This window comes from Typopeltis vanoorti, chromosome 20, assembly GCF_054136105.1.
Source record: "Typopeltis vanoorti isolate ZY-2024b chromosome 20, IOZ_Tvanoo_1.0, whole genome shotgun sequence".
Lineage (NCBI taxonomy): Eukaryota > Metazoa > Arthropoda > Arachnida > Uropygi > Thelyphonidae > Typopeltis > Typopeltis vanoorti.
Window position 1 is genome coordinate 39,927,678 of NC_143568.1, and position 18,564 is coordinate 39,946,241.

An 18,564-nucleotide genomic window follows, 5' to 3' on the forward strand; every position below is an offset into this window, starting at 1 on the left:
TTCTAGCCAAGAGGCTTCACTAACTATTTAAATTATAGCAGTTTCTCCTTTTGCATAGAAGAGTATGAGAAGCTCTACTGCAGTCATCTTGAATTCAGATTTCTTACCATGTCATCTGGATTATATAGTGCAGCAACTATAAAACTTTCATATCTGAGCATTTCTGGTTGAATATAATCTACTAATTGAAGAGTTAGAAAATCTGAAGAGTGAAATGGTTATGTTAAAAACAGCCATATTTAGAATTAGTGAGATGAGATGAAGTGGAACTGGAGACATTAGGATGGTTCTACAGAATCATTTATTCAGGTGATGACAATAAAAAGTGGATTAGCAGCAGTTTCAGAAGGAATGGAGAAGAATCAACATGATGAAATATAGCAGCAGACTGATAATGGTAAAACTTGAACCAAAGCCACCAAATATAATAATACAAGCCTACATTGCCTACCAGTAACCAGTGATGAAGTTGAATGAATATGTAGGGTTTTTTTTTATGTTGAGCCCATACACGAGAAGTTGGTTAATCAACATATAGTATGGGTACTGGGTTGGGAAAGAAGAAACTTGTGTACATTTGATTTGAGCCTGTATATTGGATTCTTTAGGAAACACATCAGGGGGAAGATTGTTCCACAGTGCAGCAGTAGCAGGGATTAGAGGAGGAAAAGAAACTTGTTCTGTGGGTTTCAAGGTGTACTGTGAAGGAATGTTGGATGGCAGCCAGCTGCGTGTGTTCCAACAAACTTAGGGAATTATTGATGCTATTTCAGATGAACGTTTATAGAATACACACAATGCAGAAACCAAACGGCCATGCAAAGTGGGAAGAATGAACTATGAGAGGAGTTATTAATCAATCTAATTGCTCTCCTCTGTGTTGAGTCAAGCATTTTGAGAGAGCTCTTAGGGGTCCCAGTTCAAACGTGAGAGCAGTATTCAATAGTTGGGTGGATTTGTGATTTGTATAATGTTAACAGCTGTTCAGAGGTGAAGTAACATCTTGAGCAAAAGAGAAATCCTAGTATTTTAGAAGCTGTGGATGCAGTGGCTGCAGTGTGTTTCTGGCAGGAGAGATTGATGTCAGGGTGATTCCAAGAAGAGAGATCTCATCTTATCTGGAAATTAGTGTTTTCAAAAATAATACTGGGGGAATGTTTTGTGAGAAATAAGACAGAACTGGGGATTTACATTGAAATTGACCAGGTTATCTGAACACCATTGGAGGATGGCTTGGAAATCAGAATTGAGGGTAGTGGTTGTTGATGTTCTATAGGTTGAAGTGAGTTGTGTAGAGTAAGGTTTATCAAATGAAAGGGAGGAGTGCAATGTGCTGTCATCTGCAAAACTTTGTATTGGGTTGGAGGTCAACTGAAGTAGGTCATTGATATATAGAAGGCAAAGTTTAGTTGAATGGTGAGAGGATAACGAGCCATTCACCATCACACATAGTGTGCATCCTGACAGAAAACTGGCAACCCAACTTCAGAAGTCCTGAGATAGACAAAATTATGAGAGTTTGTTTAGTAAGCTTTTGTGCCAAGACCCAGTCTTGGTCTTTTTCACAAATGGGTGATATATATGTGAGTAGATTTCCTGTTGATTAGCAGCGATGGAATCCATACTGGTGGTCATTTATTATCTGGATGCCTTCGAGGTAGTGTAGGAGCTGGAAATTGATAGTTCTCTCCATTACTTTAGATAGAACTGAGGTGTGAATGAGATAGGGTGGTAGTTTGATGACCAAAATTTCCAAGTGATTTGTCGCCCTTCTTGCGAATTGGTTGAATATAGGCCAATTTCCATGCTGTAGGATAGATAGTGGAGTAAGAGTATATATAGGCGACATAGGATAGGAGTCAGTTCTGGTACATAAACCTTCAAGACAATCGGAAGAATGTTACCAGTGGCAGGAGACTTTTGTGTCTGATTTGGATAATATTTTTCTGATCTCTTTCTGGCAAAAGGATATAGGAGCATTATGTATTGGACATATTTTGTGTTTGAGTGAGCACTAAAGGAGGATGGAGTTTTTGATATGAGCTAATTGTGGTATTCTTTATTTTTTATTTGTACAGCCTTGGCACATCTTCTGGAGGGCCAGGGTTTAGTTAGGGGATGCAATTCAGTGTGAGGAATATGTCTCCATGTCAGTAAGGATTAATTTGGTGATAGGTACAGTTCATGTGTTTTGGTTGGAAGGTCAGAAACAATAGTCAAACATTGGGAATGAGGCATAAAAGTAATGAAGGCTGTCCCACTTGGCACTGTTATAATTCCAAACTACTCTTGTATGGGAGTGGTCATGTAAGCATTGTTGCATGAGGGAGGATGAACACTAGATTGTGATTGGAATTACCTAGTGGGCCTGTTACGTTCCCTGTGTATTCCAGTGTATATAGTGATACAATGTATGTAGTGATTCAAGATAGGAAGGAATATGAGAGAAAAATGTCTCTTTTACTTCGCGACTGTTCAGCTTATAGACCTCTTACATCAGATCCCACCCGGAGTCGATTGAAGGGACTTAATTCTCTTATAGATAACGTGTCTACATGGAATGAAGATCAAAAGAAAAAACTTAAAACCTTCTTCGGTCGTCCACCTAGATTGTATGGTCTTCCAAAAGTTCATAAACCAGGCATTCCTTTAAGACCAGTCATATAGGTTGCCCCACTTACAAAATTTCTTATCAAATTTACTCTCCTCTTCAACTAGAACTGATACTTATATAAAAAATACTTTGGATTTCAAAAATAAAATTTCAGATCTTCATTTGGACGTTTCTGATATCATGATCAGTTTAGATGTTCTTTCTTTATTTACAAATTTCTCTTTCTGAAAGCATTGTATTACTACAACAGGAATTTCCTTCAGACACGTAAACGTATTTGATTTTGTAATACATTCTGGTTATTTTTCCTTTAAAAATAAGTTGTATCAACAAATTGAAGGAACAGAAATGGGCAATCCTCTTTCTCCTGCTATCTCCAATTTCTTTATGGAACATTTTGAACAACGTATCTTTGACATTTCTCCCAGACCTACTCATTGGTTCAGATATGTCAATGACATTTTTGCTGTATGGAATGGCTCTTTGGATGAACTTCAACAATTTCTCACTAAGTTAAATGCACTTCATCCTAGGATCAAGTTTACCCTAGAAGTAGAATCAAATAAGCAGTTAGCCTTTTTAGATCTTCTAATTCTTCACCAACCAGATGGTAACCTACATTTCTCAGTTTATAGAAAGAAGACGCATACAGGCCATTATATCCATGCGGAATCTCATCACCATCCTAGTCAAAAGGCAGGAACTGTTAAAACACTGGTTCATCGGGCCTACTCCTTTTGTTCTTCAGACGATCTTTTACAGAAAGAACTATAATATAACTTCTTCCTTTCTATCTAATGGTTATAAGAATTGCTTCATTAAAAGAACTTTGAGTAGTTCTAATGTCTTCCTCTTCAAACACAGAAGAAATAACGCACATTCCTATCCCTTATGTGCAAGGCATCAGTGAATGTATAGCAAAAGTTTTAAAACCACTGAATATTTTTGTTGCCTTTCGACCATTTAGAAAAATCTCCACCTTTCTCACTTCTCCTAAGGACACGCTTCCACATCTTAATTATCTAGGTGTCTACCAGATTCCATGCTCTTGTGGATTATCTTATTTCGGACAAACGGGAAGATCTGCCTCTATTCGGCTAGAAGAACACCAATCTTATATTGAATACTTTAAACCTGAAAAGTCTGGACTTGCAGAACATGCCATCTTCACTAGACACAGAGTTCATTGGAGAAAGACAAGAGTTCTTCACAAAAGTCAGTTCCTCTTGGAATGCCTTTATAAAGAAACATGTGAAACTCTACTTCATTCTCCTAACTTAAACAGATCTGACGGCTTACGTCTATCCCCTTTATGGGAGATAGTACTTTACAAATCAGCTAATCTTTCCTAACTTTTTATTGTATTGATTTTTTTTTTTTCAGGAAATTTTATTGATCTTTTTAGTTATCTTATACCAGCTACTTAGGTGGCGCTTTTTGGAATTGTCAGTTATTGTTTAATTTGAGCTTATTGTACCGAAGATGCCTGTGACACACACACACACACAGGCGAAAATTATACTATTAAATAATCTTTCTGTGTGAGTTTTTTCCGTTATTAATTTTGTATTGGAATATACAGGGTAATCGAAGAATTAAAGTATTCCTTTAAGGCCTTCTGAAACACTATCCGGTGATTCAAATGCTGCAAAACTTTGCACGAATAGAATGTGTCATTCGAAAATGATATCTGAGGGGGAAAAAGTAGTTCCAAAATTCAACACGTGGGGCATTGTAAACACGAAATGCATAGAATATGCATATCACACAATTTGGCATGTGCCAGGAGGGTTTAAAAGATGACCATGGGATTTTTCCCTTCATTCTGGTTGTTAATACTGTCCAATGTGCTTTGCTTGTGAAACTACATAGACAATTGCAATGCTGTTGCTGTACTCTGTGAATTTTGTCACCTGAACAAATGTCGATGAAGTCCACTATCTCCATGCGTTCCACGACAAATGAAAAGTTTGAAGAAACTGAATCATTCGTAGTTAGACCTGGCAAAGCTTGCAAATCAATCAGTTCACAACAAATGAAGTTGCTACTGCCATTGTGGAACAAGCCATGAATAAGTAGGAACATGAAAAACTTCAATGCCATTCCCAGTGGAGACCTATAGAACAAAATATTTAGTCAGTTATTAGTGAATATGGCAAATTAAATATTTTATTATTATTCATTTATTACATGACACTCCCAGCGAATTCCATAGACTCATCGAGGGAGGGCACTTGTTTTACAATTCTTTCCACCAACTACAATGAACTGCAACTGCACCAGTGCCATCTACTGCCAACTACCACTAGCATTTTCACAGACAATCACAAACATCCATGTCCACGGTGGAATTCGAACCTGCAGCCTTTTGGTTGGAGAGCAGATATGCTAACCACTTAGCCAACCAGGCCGGCAAATATGGACATGAAGTAAACAGCTGGCATAGTGGTTAGCCAGTTGAATAAATGTATATGCATTTATGGTAGAATTTAATCAAAAACACTAAATGAACTTTATACAAGATAGTGTTCAAACCAATTTTAACTTATTGATCTGAAAGTTGGATTATTTCTAACCCAACTCTCAGATCAAAGTTGATCAAAGACTAGAAACCATAGATTGGAGGTGTCTGGGAAAACCATCAGACTTAAGAGATGCCATCAGTGGAAGAACAATATTAAAAATCAATATATCAGATTCCTATGTGGCCATTTTTAGCATTCAAGAATGTGTGAACAGAGCTCATCTGTGGTGGTATGGTCACAAACAGAATGAGAGATGAAAGGCAATCTTCATTTGTGTTGTTTTGTATATTTACATACACAAAGGCTGAGCTTGTTATATAGTGACAGTTGTTCTTTGAGAATGGCATCTGTAGTTTTTAAAATGAATGTTGAATGTTTTCCAACACAGAAAAAGTTCCTGGTGAGTGTTTAGACATTTACTAACAGAATGTTTGGAACTCGGGTTGTTTTCAGTGATACTTTAAAAGCATTTGGGGTTGGTCCAGTGCAAAGTTCTCTTCAGCAGGCTTATATCGTATGATTATCTAGTGCTTTGGGTGGTTGATTCCTTATTTGATCGCTTGCTGCATATATCGGTCAATATCTGTAGATATCTCTAATACGTTACTAATGGAGTCCTTAAGTTTCTGTTCTTTCATTTACTTTCTTCTGTAGCAGTGATATTCCTTCAGTCTACAAATTCAGGCAAGTAACACCTTACTTGCCTGAAGTCTATATCTGTCAGCAGCAGTGTCCTTTTAGAATTGGGGGATGGCTTTAAAATCCTGCTTAAATATTCTATTCTAAATACTAATCACCACTCTTGATTTTAAATCTATTCTTTAGTGCACAGAAGTACAGGTTCCGCTGCCTTTTAATTGATGTCCTTCATCCAAGCTTACCTCTATTTACTCTGCTTCAGAAGGCTGTGAAAACTTGTGACAGGTCTCAGTTTACAATCTGGCTTCAGACTTGCTGTTCCTCTAGTGAAATAATTTACAGTGATTTGTGTATGTTTTTAGAATTCAGTATAAGGTATCCTGCCATTAAGTTAGTGGAAGATATACTGTACTTTGTTATCATTCACATAATCAAATGCATGCACTGCTGTATTTTGAATGGATGGCAGTTTCTGCTTTGCTTAAATAGCTTTTAAAAGGGAACATATTAGATGTCAGTTAACTAGAACAATGCAATGAAGTATATAGTCATGTAGTGAAACTGAATGTGATAAGGATGAAGGAAGTCAGTAATATAGAGTATTTAATGCAATTTCTTTGGAAGTTGCAGTTTTATTATGGAGAGTGAGGCATTCTGTAAGGGTAATCTCCCAAATGTGACAGTATTGAGTTTGAAATCATATCATATAAAGTAAGCAGTTAGTAATAAAACAATATTTTTGTGTGGAAGAAACAATTTTAATCCAAGGTAACTATGAGTATAATCTTTTTGCAAAGAAAGAGAAAAATGAAACTTCTTTCACCTTACAAATCATACTGATGTTCATAATCTGGTATATGAGAGAGTGGTCTGAAATTTCTCAGCCTAACAATGAAAAAACGGATTTATAATTTCAAAATTATTTTTATTTTTCAACATAATCTCCCTTAAGACACCTTTGTGGGCAGGTGCATTTTCCTGATGAAAGATGATTTTTTTCTTCTGCAAACCAGATCTTTTCTCACGAATTTTTTTGTCTAGTCTGGTTAAAAGGTCGGAATAATATTCCCCGGCTATTGTTTTATCCTTTTCAAGATAATTAATAAACAAAATGCCTTTATCATCCCAAAACACTGATGCCATGACCTTTCCTGCTGATGGAACAGACTTTGTCTTCTTTGGCACTGAACAACCGGCTTCTGTCCACTGTTTGGATTCTGTGTAATGGTGGAAATGTTTATTGATGCATAAAATCAGTTTTATTCTTGTTAAAATGCTCCAAGCACTGTTCAGAGATTTTCATTCAAGTGCATTTTTGATCTGGTGTGAGCAAGCGCAGCACCCGTCTTGCACAAAGCTTTTTCCTTTGCAATTCTTCATGCAAAATATATCCTACACGTTCTTTTGAAATGCCTATATTCTCAGCAGTTTCATGCATATTGACTCGCTGGTCATTCAATACCATATCATGCACTTGATCAACGATTTCTGGTGTTACATTTTTTGGATATCCTTCAAGTGGATCATCTTCAAGGCTGGTACGGCCACGTTTAAACTCGACAGCCCATTTCTTAATTGTTGAAAACGAAGGAGAAGAGTGTCGATAAACTTTTATGAACTTTGAATTTCTTTTGCTATTAAATCTTCTTTTACAAAAAATTTTATAACCGCACAATGCTCACTTTTATCCATTTCAAGGAATACAGACAACTCTCTTGCTTCAGACAGCTGTATATATAAAAAAAAAAAAAAACTACTCGATAGAATGACTTGCAATTTCATATGGATGCTTATGACAGATATATTAGAAACTTAGGGGAAAAAAAATCTTGTTGATAGTGTTGCTATCTATGGTCGAGGCTGAGAACTTTTCAGACCATCCTCGTACAGTTCGAAGTACATAAGTAGTACATGATCAACCCAGTTATGATTATTGTACACATCTCCTTCAGAGAGCACAGGACTTGTTTGTGGGTTGGCTACAAATGTGGTTTTATGTGTTCTCTGGCTTATTTATTGGGAGAGAAAAACCCTTCTTACATCAATCGAGTTACCTCACCTTTGCTTGAAGGTACATTTAGATTTCATCTCACTCGATGAGAATTGAACTAAAGTTTTTTCCAGCTGAGGGATGCACTGTGGAATTGCTATACACAGTTTTCTAAAATTGCAGGAAAGCACTCATTCTGGTAAGCTATGATTTGATGCAAATTCCACTTATGAAAGTTTTACACCTGTACACTCAAGTGCGTAGTTAGCTGATACAGTTTCCCCTGCTCTGAGAGACAATGTGTTACTTTTTCAAACCACTTCAGACATCTAATAAGCAATGTGGTGGTCTTGCACTGGATGACAAAAATGGTCTAACACTAAGGACATTTATTAACATCCATACCTGCAGTGAGATTTGAATCTGCAAAATGAGAATGTGTATGCTATTCACTTGGCCAACTAGATCTGCAACCTTTATCTCATAATTCTGTGTATATGCTCAAGAAGGGAATCTGAAATTTGGCTGTATTCCATATAAGTGTGTCAGTTATTTTGTCTGCACACTTGTTCACACAAGTTTAAAATAAAATTGAAATTTTGGATCTTTATGTATAAAATAATCACTATTCATGTAACTAGTCAGAACTGAGGCTCATTAATATTATACATATTTAGTTATGTATATGAATAAAACTTAGTTATAAAGAATATTGTGGCAGCAGTCTTCCACATATTTGCTTCACTGCATGCAGTTATTTTAAGTTTTTGCCAAATTCCATTTAAGTTTTACTCATAATGATAAAGGACTTCAGAGAACTTTTGGCTATTTTTGTTTTATTTTGTTGCAGTTGTCTTTGTGCAGTGTGCAGATTTTAGTTGAATGTTGCCGCCCTAAAATTTTCATGTGTTTTCTTTCTTTTTACGTTATGGTATATTTGTTGCTTAACCTTGTTTACTCACCCACAGGATGACTACACTAATGAATCTCAAAGTGGTGATGATATTGTAAGTGAACTTATTGTCTCTTTTTTTGTTTAAGTGAGAAATTCAAACATTTGTTTAGTATTTAAGTACAATGGATCCTTAGCTTATGAATGCTTTAATGTTTGTGGATACAGATGTCATAAAAATTGCTTGGAATCTGTAAAGTAAAACTCTAAAATATAGGGAAATAGAGGGTTAGATTAAGACTATGGAAATTCTAAAAACACTAAAAAAGCAATAGCTAAAGCTATCAGTGGACTTCCTGAAGACTTCAAGGTATGAAAGATTGTAGTTATGCTACTCAGACTGGCATTGGTAGGAAAAAATATGAATTTTATATGCTAAGATTGCAGACATATTCTGTGAAAGAGCTGTATTTCTGTTACTAATAGTGTATTCGTAGGGTTTGCTAAAGGTGAATTCTTAAGCATTATGTTTCTTATATTACATGGAAATAAGTATTGAAACAAAACCATATTTCAGAACAATCTAATTTGCACACATCTCAGCAATGTGAGGTACCTCCTTTGTTCCTGATCACTTTCCACTTTTTTGGGATGTGCCATTTTGTAATAAATCAGGCATTTTGGACCAGTCTTCTTTCAGAATATCCTCCCTCTTTCCCTTGTAGATCTGGCCCTATCCAGGATTTCATTTCATTTCAAAGTGTTTTATTGGACTTAGATCAGAATTCTGATCAGGCTTGTTGTTTTCTTGCATAATTTTCCCCGAACCTTGTTGAAATAAGGATATCAGGTTTCTAAGTTCCTGTGAAAATGGCAACGTGACGTTGCCGAAATATCGGAAGTGTATTAAAATTTATTTTAATGTATATTCTCTTGTACATTGTAATTTCCTTAAGCTATTTAGTAAGCATGTATAACCAACGTCTAAGCCTTTCCACGAGAATTACGATAATCCACGGAGATGCCATCGCACGTAAGGCCTGCCATTACGGTAAATTGAAGTTGAAGCTATCAAGACTATTGAATTGTCTCTCTCTTTCCTAAAACGCTGCTGGGATAACCAGGTAATCCCTAACTGTGTTAAATTCAAGCACCAGTTCTTTTTGCAAAAGGTTCTCAGAATTTATAACCGCGGCAGCCAAGCTTTGCTCAGTGAACAAATTGCTGCTCTCACGTTCCCTGAATGACGCTAACTTAGCTATCCAGGCACTCGAAGAAGAGCTTTCCAGCACCTTAAACCATGAGATTTGGTCTATTTTATACGACATCTCGTGCACTGCTGCGGATAAAGAATTAAAAAAAGTAAGAGAATGACACATCAAGAAATTTGAGAATTTAAAAAAGAACTCTACCTCCAAACCACAACTTCCTACCGACACGGTAGTCAACATTTCATCAATTAGTTTGAAACCTGAAGCACTCGATGCTCTCTCACATGGCCACAACTTCGCCATTGCGCCCAGAAAAATACCTGCTGAAGACATTATGATACAAATTGAATACAGGATACGACACCTCCCAAACCATGTCGCCAACGATATTAGACTGGATGTGGCTTGTGTTCTGACCAAAGCAAAACCACCAAAAACCAACATGCCCAATAAGGAATTGAAAGCTCTGCAAGAATTAGAGAAAAACAAGGAAATAATAATCACCAAAGCAGATAAAGGAAACACCACAGTATTGCTTAACCAAACTGATTACACAGGTAAGCTTAATGCTCTATTGTTAGATCGGGCTACTTACCTCCGTATTGAGTACAATCCCACCAACTCACAAATTAGAAAACTCCACAGGCTCCTTAAGAAGGTCACTTCTTGGCCTGTAGAAGTCGATAACAAATTAAAACTGTTTAACTCCATACCCATAAAAATACATAAAGAAAAATGTGCCATTACGTCCCATAGTGGATGGCATTGATTCTCCCACATACAAACTAGCTAAATATTTGGTCTCCTTATTCACAAATGTCCCACTCAAAGAATCCTTAGAGCTAATCCAAGCTAAATTTCCTCCTAATATCACAGCCCTATTTCAGCTCACAATGAACTCAGGCTATTTTCTTTGGCAAGGAAAATTCTACAAACAGAGGGGACAGCCATGGGTTCACCACTCTCCCCACTCTTGGCCAACTTTTTTATGGAGATTTTGAAGAGAAAGCCTTAAACTCTGCCACAAAAACCAACCATATGGCTTCGCTATGTTGATGATGTGTTCGCTATTTGGCCACATGGCTCTGCACTCCTCTCCTTCCTAACACATTTAAACAACCAACACCCCAGAATCAAGTTCACCCTGGAAGAATTAAAAAAACAATTGCCTTCTCTTCTTAGACACTAGTCACCTGTCAGCCTGATGGAACCTTGGTTTTTTCAGTTTATAGAAAACCCACTCACACAGGCAGATACATCCACCAACAATTCTATCCCCCCCCCCACAACAATATGGAGTCATTAAGACACTACACAACAGGGCTAAACTTATCTGTTCAAATGACGATGCCCTAACTAAACCACATTCTCAACACTTTCTCGGCCAATAGCTACCCCCCCCCAAAAAAAATCCAAAAAAATATTGAAACCAATAAACAAACCCCCCCTTTCACAACAAGGAAAGGGGGAGGGGGGGTTTCCAGGGTGAATCCATCACCATTCCCTATATCTGAGGCACCTCGGAAAAAATTACAAAAATCCTAAAAAAACATGACTTGAACTTTTTGTTACAGACCATATAGAAATTGGCATCCTTTATCCACTCCACTAAAGACCAACCTCCTCCCCTAGACCTACCTGGTGTTTATCAGGTCCCTTGCAGCTGTAAGCTGTCCTACTTTGGCCAAACAGGCAGGACAGCTAATATCAGAATTTCAGAACACAAGAACTACATCCGGTTTCACCAATATAGCCGCTCTGGTCTTGCAGACCATGCTCTGGATACCCGCCATAGAATACGGTGGAAGAAAGCCACAATAATACACCATCGTAAATTCAAATACGAAAGGCTATTCATGGAATCAGCCTTACCCCTAAGAAACAATCCAAACCTCGACAAATTTGGTTGCATGAGACTGCCCCAAATTTGGGAAACCTACATCAGAAGACCTTCAGCCCAAAGAGCCAAGAATACCTACATTGCCTGCTAGGGGGAACCATCAGGACTTTTAGGAGAAAGAATAGCTTCCTGCTTCATCCTCATTTACTGTGTATTGTGCTTGCATGCACGTGTCTTGTTTCCAAGTTCCTGTTAAAATGGCAACGTGACGTTGCTGAAATATTGGAAGTGTATTAAAATTTATTTTAATGTATATGCTATTGTACGTTGTAATTTCTTTAAGCTATTTAGTAAACAAGAATATCAGGGAGAGAATAAAAGGCTGAAGCAACTTTCAAAATCAATACACATACTAATATGAAATTAGCATGTGTATGGTACTTGTATCTCACTCACAGATAAGCAGACAGAACATAATAGATATAAAGATTCCTTAAATTATTCACAAAAAGAAAGTAAAACATTACTAATGATTATGCATTTCTCAATGTCTGCAATGCATGTTCCCTTAAAATGTGCAGATATGGCTATTCCATCAAACTGCCATTTAGGAAGCATTGCATATTTGTGAAATTCTACTGAAATTGAAAAAAATTTTAGCTTATCAAGTGTTTATTTATAAAGCAGGACAGTTGGGAGGGAGAGGAGAAAGGAATGCCTAAATGAGTTTAAATATTAAAAGATTAGAGTTATTCTTTTCATCTGCCTCTACCAAGGAAGTTCTTTGCAACACCATAATGACTGATCCCATCAAACAGTTGGTTGACAATGAGATCTAACAAGCCTGTTTAACCTATGATGTGTTAGTTCAGTTTCGAAAAAAGAAGAAAGATTTGTACTACTCCTCTTAGCACCCTTCCATGGTGCTAACGTAATAGAGGTTTACCTTTCGTTGATAGGATTGATATATGTATATAAAAAAAAAAAAAAAAAAAAAAAAAAAAACCTGTTGCTACTCCATGCAGGTCCTAAATAATATTATATTAAGCATTCAATTTTACAAAATGTTATTATGTGACACCTCCAAGGATCTAGTGACTCATTGTGGGAGGGCACACTATTCCACACTCCTCTACTTAATCCTCTCCAACTACACGACACTGCTACCATCAACACATAACATCACTACCACCAATAATATTTTGCGTCTAGAAATTGCATGTGTTCTCATGGCTAATTTGGAAAACTGAAGTTTCCAGGAGTAAAAACCCTGCTACCTCCATATGTGATCAGCTAACTCATCTTCATATAAAGATTCCTCTCATGACGAAAATTGAACTCCATTCTTTTCCAATTGAAGGGTGCATTGTTCTGTTAGTCTTCCAGTTGCACTATGAAGGTGCGTCAATGCATGAAAATGTTTCTAATCATAAGACCTCATTAAATTTCATTCAGCGATTTCTTTCAGTGTTCTGTTTGAGTCTCATTTGATCCATCCTCTTGATCTTTTTGTGCCTCTTTATACAACTTATTTGTCAGTTCACAGTTGACTCAAGTTATATAGAGTATGAGTGAACCACTCAAACCCTAGGATACTGATGTCTTAAATTCTTACAAGTCATGTAATTTTTTAGTACTTCTGTGGATATTTTGACTAGCTCTTGCTCAAAAAAAAAAAAAAACATACTGACCCAAAGATATTAAAGAAATCTTTATGGAATCCAATTCTTTTCCACTTACTGTATCGTGTGCAGAAAATGGAAAAGTAGAGTATTCAAAAATGTTTAATTTAGCTTTATAAATGTATGTGAAACAAACTGAGAATTTTGAAAACTTAAATCCTTATTCCCCAGACAGTTTTTCAATAGTTATTTTGATTAGTGTTTATAAATGTTCTGCATATGAATGTTACACAGGTTGCAGAAATTGGTTGATAGGTGGAAAAGGGGTGATATGATTGAGACATTCAAATTACTGAAAGGTTTCTATAAGATTAATTTAGAAGATATTTTTGAGAATAGGACTGGTGGTGGGAGGACTAGAGGCCATACATGGAAGCTGGGCAAGAATTTGGTTAGCAAGGGTGTTAGAGCTAGGTTTTTTTACTTGGAGAGTGGTGAATGAGTGGAATAAGCTGCCAGAGTCTATTGTGAGTGCCATGACTGTGAATGAGTTCAAGGCGAGGTATGATAGATACTGTGTGAATGTCGAATAGTTTTATTGACATGATGTTAGGGCCTCCCTCGGTGAGTCTGTCGACTCCCTGGAGTTGCCCGTAATAATAAAAAGCTATCCAGAAGCATAGCCAGAGTCCTTTAGCAAATTCATTATGATAGTCTTCCTTTTCATTACAGCAGATTAGTTCTCTGGTTCTTATGAATTCAGCATAGTTAAGTTGACTGATCATAATTTGACTAAAGCTCAAATCAAAAATATAAGCTCTCCACATGTGGCATGCCATTTGCGGCAGAGGAGAATTCTTAGTGATCGTACTGGACTGTTTTTTTTCATCTTCATGTATTATTTTCTGCCTGTATTTGTTCTACTTCTACTGAATCATTTTTACTATCTTATTTTACAGACAACTATTGCTGGAATTCAGTAACCTGCTGTTCCTGCCTTTGCCATATGTGACCCATGGACATATGGTAAAGGGATCCTCGTAAGCTTGCACAACTTAGGCAAGATAGGTGGCCCAAATGGCCTGACCAGGATCATTTGGCTAGCAGGCTAGTGTGCATTAGTCATCGGCCTAAAGTGGCTTGCTCTGATGATGGTATTAGGGATAGCATGGCATTCTACTTTTAAGCCCAGTCATTGCTTGCTTGATAGTGTGGCTCTGCAGTAGTGGTAGAGAGCTCTGGCACTGAATTCTCCATTATGTTATGAGAATGGGTCTTTCAACCAAATTTATGAGTTTCATATATACTGAACATTTCAGTCGATCTTAGAGTTTTGCTTACTGGCAGTTGAACAACAAGTGATTTGTATCCCCTTAATTATCAGTTTAAAAATTAAAAACAGATACCATGTTCCAGAAATGTGTTTTAATATTATTTTTGATATTTACATATGTAGAATCTCCATATTTGCATATGAGAATCTACCAAATTTTTGGGAGGAAGGGAAAGTCATTCCAGTTCAGGTAGGCCTAATGTAAACAGGCTTCATAACTTTCTTTGAAAAGGTGGCCATACTTAAAATTGCTTCTGTGGAGAAGACAGGCTTCATTCCACAGGATATTTAGTGTCAATGCTATGCTGTGCCAGACCAGACTTTTCATATTTCATGCATTTAATATTCATTAATTCTTTTTTTCCACAAAATGGCCTGTCTGCCCAAAGTATGTCAAATTACATTCACAAGGGATCTGGTAAACACCGGCTGAAGAAGAGACAACAATTTGTCTTTTGTAGATGGTAACAAATGAGAAGTTTTTTTGATAAAAAAAAATGTGGGATTAAAGTGAAAATTCTACTGATAGGTTCAGAGATATCAGACATAAGGGATTCAAACCCTGGTCTCTCAAAGAATCCTTAGATGTTGTTAAAGATACCAAGCTATTTTAAACCTGGTTTTACTCCATTTCCCAAGTAAGCAAACAGACAAATAAGTCAAGTTTGTGCCTGCAAGTGTTGCAACACTTGCAGGTGCAAACTTGTCTTATTTGTCTATTTGCTTACCTGGAAAATGGAGTAAAACCAGGTTTAAAATAGCTTGGTATCTTTAACATTTATTATACCCAAGGTAAAATACTTTCCTCAGATGTTGGAACATGGTCAGTTATCTGTTGGAAATGATGAGGGTTGTGACCATTAATTCCATTCAAGTTTTAATAGAAGCTCTTGTAAGCTTGAAGGAGAGGGGCAAATATTGTGCTCAATTAATTATCATTATTATTAACACCAGATATTATTAACTCCCGTAATGAGTCTTTGGACTCATTACGGGATGTAAACACTGTTACACACAAAGCCCATCAAACCATGGTTTACACTCTTTCAGTGTATCTGCATTCACCATAATGTCAGGAAATGCATTTCACCCTCCATGCAAAGAACCTACTCCTTATGTCTCTGGTCACACCCTCCTTATACAGCTTCCAGCTATGTTCCCTTGTTCTACCACCTTCTTCCATTCTATGAAAACTTTCTTTTACATTAACCTGGTAACAACACTTTATCAACTAAAATGCCTTAATTATACCCCTCCCCTCTCTCTTCATTGTATTCATAAAGCTTTGCAAATGGCATTCCTCAATCTGTCCTCATATCCCACATTCCAAAAATTAGTTAAAACCTTAGTCATCTTTGAATCCTTTCCAGTATATCCTTCTCACCATGAGAACAAATTGAGGGAATGCCATTTGCAAAGCCTAATGAATAGGAGGGAGAGAGGGAATATAATTGAGACATTTTAGTTGGTAAAGGATTGTTATCAGGTTAATGCGGAAGAAATTTTTCGTAGAATGGGAGGAGGTGGTAGAACAAGGAGACATAGCTGGAAGCTGTATAAGGAGAGTATGAGCAGGGCATAAAGAGTGGATTCTTTGCATGGAGAATGGTTGGTGAGTGGGATGCATTGCCCAACATTGTGGTGAATGCAAATACATGGAATGAGTTTAAAGCATGGCTTGATGGGCTTTGTGTAACAGTGTACCAAATCTGCACAGTAATCCATATGATGTCTGATCAAGGCCTTATACAATGGAACGAGACTCTTTATTTCTACAAGTTAAGTTCCCTCCACATCATAATCCGATGTGATGTCTTCACAATTTGTGCAATGTGACCTCTGAACTTCAGATCCTTGTCTATCACCACTCCAAGGTCTCTTATCTCTTCAACTTCCTGCAGAATTCCCCTGAAAAAGGTATACTTTGCATCCTGCTGTTGTTTACCAAATTTCAGAACCTTACACTTTGCAACATTGAATTGAGTTTTCTACTGTTGCCCACTAATCAGTCGCTTCAAATTCTCCTATAAGACAACAATATCTGCTTGATTCTTCATCACTCCAGTTTTGCATCATCTGAAACAGTTGTTATATATCACCAGTTAAACCTATTCCAATATTTAATATACAAATTAAATAATAGTCCAAAACCTGACCCTTGTGTCCCACACCACTAGTGATTTTCCTCTGTTGAGATAGTTCCCTACCATACACAACTTGCTAATATTTATCGGCTAGTCTTTCACTTATCCAACTTGCTAGTCTAGCATCCATTCCAGAGCCTCTGTAACTCAGTCAGTTTAGAAGAAGCCCTTTTGGTTGGAAAGACCTGGGTTCGATTCCTATCCATGATGTGAGGAACCTTTATCTGGTCTCATTCAACAAAAAGTGAGTTAGCCAGTCTCATTTGGAGATAGGGTTTTTCACCTGGAAACTCGGGTTTTTTGTCCTCCAGAACAGGCAAACTGACTCCATGAACACACACTGATTACAATCAGGAATACTTAAGACCCAGCCATAGGCCTGATTTGTCAGCTATGCCAGTCCTGAGCCTGGATAAAATGGGGGAGGGTTGAAATGTGCCATACCTTCCCTTAAAAGGGCTCACAGCCGTTGTATCATCATACGAAATAAAAATCGTCCAGTCCCATCTGCTTCAGTTTAGTGGCCAACTTGTGGTGTAGCAATCTATCAAAAGCCTTTGCAAAATCTAAGTATACTATTTATATGCATCTTTCTTGTCCATTACATTTATCACCTTGTTATAGTGTATGAGCAAGTTTGTAAACCATGACCTCCCTTTAACAGTTCCATGCTGAAAAACACAAAGAAAAATGAATCAATGTTATTGATTCATTTTTGTATCCTATTTGTAGCCTTATCACTACCTTTGTGAAGTGGAACAGTTTTGCCTTCCTTCCACTCCTTTTGGACTTATGCTGTTGCAAGACTCTTATTAAACAGATAGGCTGATGCTAATTCCCTGGAACATTCCCTCAAGACACGTGGCGATATATCAAGTCTTATTGACATCTAGCTTAATTTACTCCTCGTATACTTCTTGCTTGCTCTCCATTAAGTTTTCTGTCATTTCATTCTCTACACTTGAGCTTCTGATTTCACACTGAGGATGAAACATCCTAATTTTTAGTAATTACAATGCCAAATTCAGAATATATAGAAGCAAGAAAGTTATCTTCACAGTATATAACTTTCTTGCTTCTATATGAAGCCTAATTGCTTTCAGATGTGTTCATACCCAAGCATGATACATTTGCCATAAGAGCCAAAAGGACTCGTGGATTTAACTTGCATCTATCAAACACTGAGGTGTGGAAGAAAATCAATGACAGATATTCCACTCATCACTCTTCAATCTGGGAACTGAATAGATGCAAAATTGCTTTGTTGTTACTACCCATGAAAGGTTATTTGTAAACCTATAGTACATTTTGTACCATCAGTGGGCTAAGGATTTTTATAAAAATATTTTTATCAGTTTTATATATATTGTTTTGTGTTTTTTTAATTAATTTTTTTTCACATAGTCCAGAAAGCCTACTCTAGACCAAAGTAGAACTTTTTCAGGCCTGCAATAAGTGGGATGGTGGTCTCACACAGTCAGCAATGAAATTCTTCTCCCACCTAAAGACAATCATGAACATCCATGCTCAAGGTAGAATTTGATATTGCATCCTCTTGGTTGGAGAGTGGATACGCTAACCACTTCACCAAACCAGGCTAGCAAAAACAAAACTTTATCCAAAAACAATTGGATACACCCAGGAAGTTTTGCCAAAACATATTGACAACATCCTAAGAATTTCTGGCCTTAAAAGCAAATCAACAAAACATCAACTTTTGTTCACTTTTAACCATCAGGGAGATTATAACAGTG

At 36.9% G+C, this 18,564-nt stretch overlaps 1 protein-coding gene across 14 annotated transcripts in view; it reads left to right on the forward strand.

The window, feature by feature from the left end:
• Window positions 1-18,564, forward strand: part of LOC150095389 (uncharacterized) — a 613,991-nt gene that overhangs the window by 317,210 nt on the left and 278,217 nt on the right. For 10 of the 14 annotated variants that reach the window (XM_090410424.1, XM_090410425.1, XM_090410411.1 and 7 more), the window contains one exon: window positions 8,737-8,775. The exons of the other annotated variants lie outside the window; for them this stretch is intronic. In XM_090410424.1, the coding sequence (XP_090266550.1) occupies window positions 8,737-8,775 (39 nt within the window). The remainder of the gene's footprint in view (window positions 1-8,736; window positions 8,776-18,564) is intronic. 14 annotated transcript variants of the gene reach the window in all.